Here is a 7,705-nt window from a genome sequence, read left to right as displayed (position 1 = left end):
GAGAGTTCAAAGAAGTTATACATTCATGATTGAAATATAATGTTATGCCTTTTTTATTTATAAGGCAAGTATGATAAATTTAAGAAAGTAATGTAATACAACGTCAGAATCCTCCCTTCCATTCGAAAGCTCAGCTTCAATTAACCTCAGAACGGATGAATTGCACATACGGCTAATCTGTTTCTACTATCTGGCTTATACTATAACCATTATGAGCAATCTAGGACGAGATAATTCACTCACTGTATACCAATCTAAAAGACAAGACAAAACCTGAAGGAGAGCACAGCTCAAAAAGATAAGGCTATGACATGGAACTAAAATCTGAATTTTAAAACAACTGGAAAAGCAAACTCGTTGATCCATCCCCAAAGGATCGTAGATCTGCAGCTTTAACCACAGCTCTACACAGTGGGCAAGTCCTTTCTCTCTCAAACCTGAAATATAAATACCCACACAATGGTCAAGGGATGAAACTGAGGCACAAGTCAAGCATGTTACCAAATAATAGCTGATTTAAAACTTAAATACTTCTGTTTGAAAGTTAGGTTATCTAACAAAACATCACAACGGAATTTGATAGATAAGCAACACTTCAGGCCATTAGGCAACTAGGCCCTTGCATTGTATTACTGTAAGGTAAGTGCCATGTACAATAGCAGTCACAAATTTTCAGTATTCGGTAAAAACTATTGATCTCTGTTTTCTAGGAAAATGGGGAGCGTAATTTTTGATATTATACCCCCAACTTTAAAGCAGCAATTTCTCCTTAATCTTACATTGGAATGGCATCATTCTCCTATGGTACTACCATTCTTCAGTTTCCAAATTATTTTTTCTCTGATTATAACAGTTCACCAACATGTGTAATTTGTGAGTTTAGTCATAAGTGAAGGTATGAATGCATTACGTCAAGGCGTGTGCAGATAATATGCTATGCAGTTAAGAAATGGTTTTCACCCAATATGCAATCCTGCCTAATGAAGGTGGAGCACTAAAATTATCAATCTCTCATCACTTCACTAGGTGAAAGTTCTGGGCGCTCTAAAAGGCACAGGTTGGTATGTTTCTTTCCCCTCTCTTCCCAAATTTTTACACTAGTGAACAAATGCAAAAGGTTACAGTTTCAGATCTTTCTCCAATTCAATCATGCTACAAATACAGGCAAGTTCAATCAATTATTTCTGTTTAAACCATAGATTCTAATAACAAATCAGAACTTTATACAGAAGCAAAATAATTATATACTATTATGCTAAGGAGATATATTAAATATTTATGTATGGCATTTTTATTCTCAATTTCCCAGTTGGTCCAACAGGTGAAAGTTCTGTCTTCTAACTACTGTAAGGCACATGTTTATATTTTTTTTGTCCCCTCCTCTTTCCAAATCTTTATGATAGCAAACCAATGGTTATAGTTTCAAATCTCTTTCTCCAATGTAATCATTCTACAAAAGCAGGGAACTTTATCAAATTGAATTTGACAAACTAAACTTCTATCAGTTGCTACAGTTAAAGATATTCCAATAACAACTTAGAACTTGATACAGGAGTAAAATATTTATATATAGCAAATTCCCATATTCCCGTTCTATCTTCACATATATGTAGCCAAATTGAATAATTACAAACCATAAGTTTTTAGCTAGATGATAAGAGCCTAGACTATACAATCAATACTTGAGACTTGTTATAGGAACAAAAAAACACACTGTGAGTTTTAAAAAAAAAAAAACCAAACTTTCAACATTCACAATATTTCTTTCGCTTTATAATATGCAATTGCAACAAACTGGAGGTATAAACTAACCATTCAGAGACACAATCCTCACAGAATATGTGTTTACAGCGCAACAAAATTGGTGCTTGCATCTTCTCCTGGCATATGGCACAGAGGTCTCCTGCTTCATTTACCTGTAATAAATAAAATATATTTAGGAATAAGGGATAAATTCTATTGAGGGATGGAAACTTATCATAATAAATAGTTAGGAATAAAGGCTGAAATTTTCATGATGTCAGTTAATTTGAGATTTGACATGCCTGATCTATATGAATAATGCATTAAATCTATCAGAAAAATTAACAAAATATAAATTGTATAAAAAAATATGTACACTGTAATGGTGAATAATTGTTGCAGCAGTGCAAGTTGATCTTTACTCATCCCTAATCATATGAATTAGTAGGGATCAACTTCACCAGTGAAAGAGTTGCTACTTGTTACCCTATTTTGTAACTTTCTATACAGCATTATTTTACCAAAGCAATTTTTAAGTTACTATTACCAAAGCAATTATTAGAGTCAACAACCTATCCGTTCTCGTCATGCAGTCAATTTTAAAGTCTATCTGATACATATCACATTGATCAAGAATAAAATATTTTGCTAAAAATATTTAAGGCATGAAAATGTCACAATGTCAGTAAAATAGTTACACATTTTCAATTAACTTGAAATATCACATGAAAAACATTAAATCAAAAGGTTGAATTAACATAATAAATGTACAAGCAAAAGATGCATATTAGAGATGTCAATGAAATAAGTATCAAAAGATAACATTCTTTTCTCTGGGCTTGGCATTGAAAGATTAAGCAAGTAACACAAACATGTGCAAGAAGAAATTATTAGATACATCAAAAGGTTAGAACTACGGTACAAACAACAAGGCAACTTGAAACATTCAGGCATTTTCAAATTGAATTAAAATTGCAAAGAGAAACATTCTTTTTTCTTGTCAACTAGCCTTTCTTTAGGTCAGTAGGTGGAACCAAGTTTCAAATTGAATTAAAATTTTTGTTTCCCCCTTTCAGATACCTGTTCTAATGTGGCATACGACCCATAATGAACTTCCTTCTGCGACAATGCTTTTAGGGCAGCATAGAAGGATTGAACCTAAGAGCAATTCCAAATTGTTACAAATAAAGCAAATTATCATGTGAACAGATTCATAGTATTACATAGAAATTCAACAAAATCAGAAATTGCACATATGTACAAGTATTAGAATATGGAATTTATACCTTTTCAATAACAGATGTGAGCTTGAACGTTAAATACAGCCCTGTAGTCAATGAAGAGAAAAGGCTTCCATAGTCTTTGTTTAAGAAGAACCGGTACCAAACAGGTGTTGGTAACAATGCTCGGTACAATAGGAGTGTATATTCAACCAGGGTTAGCACTTTACCCTTGAAAACAGTATACCGACAGTTAGAGTTTCTTTTCATCTCTTTTGCTTCACTTTTTTTCTCTTGTGGGTTGATAAAAGTTCTTTTTCTTTTTTTTTTTTTTTTTTTGCGGGGGGTGGGATGGCGGGGAAGGGGAGTATAGTTGCAGTTGTATATAAAATGAAAAAGTAATTTTGCAACGCATAACATCATAAAACCTGTCGGCGGAAGTCATGCCTTCTGCCGTTTTTATAATAGATGAGTAGTACACACTTAAATGCCATCACTGCCTGCCGCACCACTGTATCTGAAAGTTAAATAGATCAGTCAATTAATAAAAGGAAACTCTAAAATGTTTGAACATTCATGACAAGTGATTTTACAATATGAAGAAAAATAAATCACTTCGGAAATTATTAGGACGAATTGTACATAGATGAGCAAAGAGATCAACAAAAAGTAAAGCAGAAATAAGGATTTAGTTACACTTGTAAAATGCTCAGTGTGTAGAATGATAAATTTTAAAGAGCAGCAGGGGCAACAACACACAAATTAACTTAGGAAATTTCAGCATGGCCAAATATAAAGGCACAGTTATAAGAAGGGTACACAAGATCAAGAATATCTGCCGTACATTCTTTATCTTACCATTAGAATAATGTCAATAGAAATGAACCCAAGTATTACAATTCAATTTCGTACCATTGATCAGAATGATGAAAATTGCGTGCCAGAAAGGTGGTATTGTCTTTGGAGGAAGCATGACCAATGGATATAAAATATCATTGTTCTGATACCACCAATAAACACCAATCACATGAAGCATAAAAAGTACAGAATACGTGATTAAAACTGCATTCTTTCTCTCTCCCTGCAAAACCAGTGAATGTCCAGTTTCATGGTTTTGCCCCTCTATTGGGATAGCAAGGCACTTAAAAGGAAAAACTTTAAAGACACATTTAAGCACCTTCATTGCTGTCTGCTTTTGAAGGATAACATTTGACTTGAACATAACAATCGTAACCCATATCATGACAATGAAACCTACAAGCCACCAAAATAAATAATGAGAAATAAAAGAGTTTAGACTATAGATAGTAAATTCCAAATAACTTGAGATAGAGCTATATACTCATGCAGGATAGAGATACTAAAACTTTTTACTTGGTTCAGTTGCTAAGAACCATGGCAGAACGAGGGTAATTCCGATGTTTGACCCTTCTTCTCCTTCTCTCTGTGTGAAACCTATCCTCCAACCCCTGTCTCTCTCTCTCTCTCTCTCTCTACTCTTTTTTTTTTTTTGTGATAGATAATTAGCAAAAGGAAGACTAGAAAGGACTCAACCACTAGTTAGAAGGAAATCCCTCGACTTCGCTTATGCCCTTATGCAGTAAAGAAAGCATCGACCGGGAACATTACACCACTTACAACTTACAAAGAGACACTAGGACAAAATCAAAACAAACTAATGCAAGGCAAGAGAAAAATGGTACACTAGCTTTTTCCTTAATGAAATTTCCAATTTTGTCCCAACAACTCAAACTCAACAGACAAGGAATACAAAAAAGGAACCTCGTTAATCTCTAATGAATACATGAAGTTCTTGATCTCCTTCAGAAGATGAGAAACCTGGACTCCTCATACAAAACACCAAAAATTGATTCTCCACATTCTTTTCCTCTTTAACCATCTATAGAGTGCCCTCACATATTGCCTATCTTTAAACCAGGTTGATGACAGTCCTATAAAGAACACATGTAAAGATCATCCAAATTCAACTTAATTCACAAACTTATAAAAGACTAAGCTAGGAATCAAAGAGGGAACATGGGGACTTCATACCGTAGGGCAGCCAACAATGACACACCAGATAGAAATAACAGAATGCTAGGAAGTAAATATGTTCATTGCTATAATGCATCAATTTCTTTAGATTATAATTATTAGACAAGCAGATAATGAAGCAAATAAAAAAAACAGCAAAAGATTGTAGTAATAACATTTTCGTTGATGTCCATCATGATCAAATAAATAACAACCTAGTCCACTTACTGATGAAAAAATGTAAAAGCGAGAGGTAAATGAAGAAGAAGAAAGGGAATACCTTTTAAATGCTGACGAATGAAGACAAGCAGCAAAAGCAAGGAAAATGGAAGAACATGCTCAAACCACCTGGCAATGCGCTGCACATCGTAATGGTAAGAGGAATTCGAACTCCTTTCCTCGTTACTGGTACTTCTACTGGTAAGGGGATCGTCTTCCTCCACTCCATGGAGGGGCATGGGGGTTTGGGCATTGACTTCTTCGCCTCTGGCAGGCCCAACGATTTGAATAGAAACTTCCCCAGCACCAGATGTAGGACTAGCGGGAGGTTGTAAATCAGTGTTGACTAAATCCCCACGAGGTTGATTAATGGTGGGATTGGAAAAAATGCCAGAGTATTCCAGTAGGAGGGATAAGGGTGATTGGATCGAGTTTAGCGATGGAAGTTGAATGCCATAGCTTCTCGAAGAATCAATGGCATCACCTCTAGTAGTGCTAGCAACAGAAGAAGAAGGTGAAGGCGATGGTGAGGGAGGACCAGAGATGGGAGTGGGTGTTTCCATCATCATAACAAGATCCTAACTCCAAAATTATAAACAATCCCCTTGTGTTATTTACAACTCGGTCAAAATCCCATTCCTGTATGATCTTCAATTCACAGCCAAAAAAAAAAACCCAGAAACAAAATAGCTTTTTTTCTTTTTTTTTTTTGAGAAATGAACGAAAAAGAGAAGAATGTGGGAATGGAAAAGGAAGAATTAATAATTAATAACGCATCATAGCAGAGGCTGAAGAGTCAAACAGACAGAAGGAGACAGCGCAGAAGAAAATATTTGAAGAGTGAGGCAGAAGAGAGAAGTAAAAATGGGCTTTTGAAACAGATGAATTTAATAAAAGGAGTATAGTATTGTATTATTAGCTGTCATTCTAATTCATTCTATTTTTTTTTATGAAAAAATTATGAGTTTAAATTTTATCGATAATTATTTATTAAAATTATTATAAATATATAATTTATAATTTATTTTAAATTATCAAATATAATATATTTTATTTTAATTTAAAAAATTAAACAACCTATTAACCTTTAAATTGTTTTTTTACAATAAAAAAAAAAAAAAGTTGGCATCCCTTGCTTGCAAATGCCGGAGGCAAATGCCCAGCGCCCAGACAAATGCAAAACCCAAAAACGTCTTCTACGCAGGGTACTTTGGGTGGTAACGCGGGTCAGCTTCAGACTTTTGCGATCTAATTTAATTTTTTTTATTTTTTAAATATTTAAATTCGAATTTATATTATATAAAATTATATTTTATTTAATTTAAAATTAATAAAATATTTTTTTAATATAAATATAAAAATATATGATATTAAATAATTAATTAAAAATAATATATATCAAGACGAAACGAAACGAGTTTGCCAACAACTCTATCTTAAACTTTTTAAATTATCATCTAACTCAAAACCTAATTTTCAAAAAAAAATTTACATAAAATCGGATTGGATTGGAATCGTTAGATTTAGGTTGAGCTGTCTTATCTACTTCTAGTTCTGTGATACCAAATTGTTTTCAAACAAATTCTTCCATGGCCACATTCTCTCACTTTCTCATCTGTCTCAACATGAGCGCCCGTCGATCCCGTCGGTTGAATTTGACTTTTTATCAAAATTTTTAAACTGAAAAAATCCATTGTAGTACTAAAAAATTCTAACTGTATCCTTTTATTATTATTGTATTTAATTATTATTTAAAATTTTATAAAATTTTATATTTAATATATTATTTATATATAAAATTTATATATTATTAATAAATTAAATGATAAAAACTCTTTCATATGATGAATGAAATGATAATACTTTTTTAATGAATATATTTTTTAAAAAAATTTAATTTATGTAAATTTATTTTAAAATTTTATATTTACTCATTAATAAAATATTTAATTTATTAATAATGTATAAAATCTATACATTAATAGTATATTAAATATAAAAATTTTTTATAATTAAATTAATGATATGTTGCATATTTTAAAACATATGATATTATTAATGTGATAAAAATATATGTTATAAAAAAATATACACGCGTAAAAGAAATTTTTCAAAAAAAAAAAGATTTAACAAATATTTTTATTAATTATTACTATGATAAGAAATAATATAACAAAGTAAAAATAATATATAAAATAAATAAAAATAAAATATATGTATTTATTTAGATATTAATAAAAAATGATTAATTATAAATATTTAATGAAAAATAAATATTTATATGTATAATTTTTTTCGTATCAATAAAAAAATGTTTATATGTAAAATTAACAAAAAAAAACATTTACATTTATTTAGAAATTAATAAAAAAGGATGAATTATTTTATATAATAGTTGAAAATAATTAGTGAAAATTAAATGCATATATCTAAAATTAATAAAAAAATAAAATTTCTTTATTTATATGGAAATTATAAAAATGATTTTA

The 7,705-nt window shown here is 31.1% G+C and overlaps 1 protein-coding gene across 3 annotated transcripts; it reads right to left on the bottom strand.

The window, feature by feature from the left end:
- Positions 1–6,090, bottom strand: LOC111293590 (uncharacterized). Of its 3 annotated transcripts, none has more exons than XM_022886354.2 (8): positions 5,278–6,090; positions 4,141–4,217; positions 3,876–4,044; positions 3,392–3,480; positions 3,030–3,194; positions 2,824–2,901; positions 1,813–1,916; positions 1–437 (listed from the first exon to the last, which is right to left on the bottom strand). In XM_022886354.2, the coding sequence occupies exons 1-8, from the start codon at positions 5,783–5,785 to the stop codon at positions 332–334; spliced, it is 1,296 nt and encodes a 431-aa protein (XP_022742089.1). In that variant the 5' UTR covers positions 5,786–6,090; the 3' UTR covers positions 1–331. The 3 variants fall into 3 exon arrangements, with proteins under 3 accessions (XP_022742089.1, XP_022742092.1, XP_022742093.1); XM_022886357.2 differs by having other exon boundaries at positions 3,876–3,963; positions 5,278–6,084; XM_022886358.2 differs by lacking the exons at positions 3,876–4,044; positions 4,141–4,217 and having other exon boundaries at positions 5,278–6,083.
- Positions 6,091–7,705: the final 1,615 nt, after the last annotated feature.

Source organism: Durio zibethinus, chromosome 14, assembly GCF_047325235.1.
Source record: "Durio zibethinus cultivar Kanyao isolate XHJ-2024 chromosome 14, ASM4732523v1, whole genome shotgun sequence".
NCBI lineage: Eukaryota > Viridiplantae > Streptophyta > Magnoliopsida > Malvales > Malvaceae > Durio > Durio zibethinus.
Note: the sequence above shows the minus strand (reverse complement) of the source record. Positions and strands in the feature narration are given on the sequence as shown.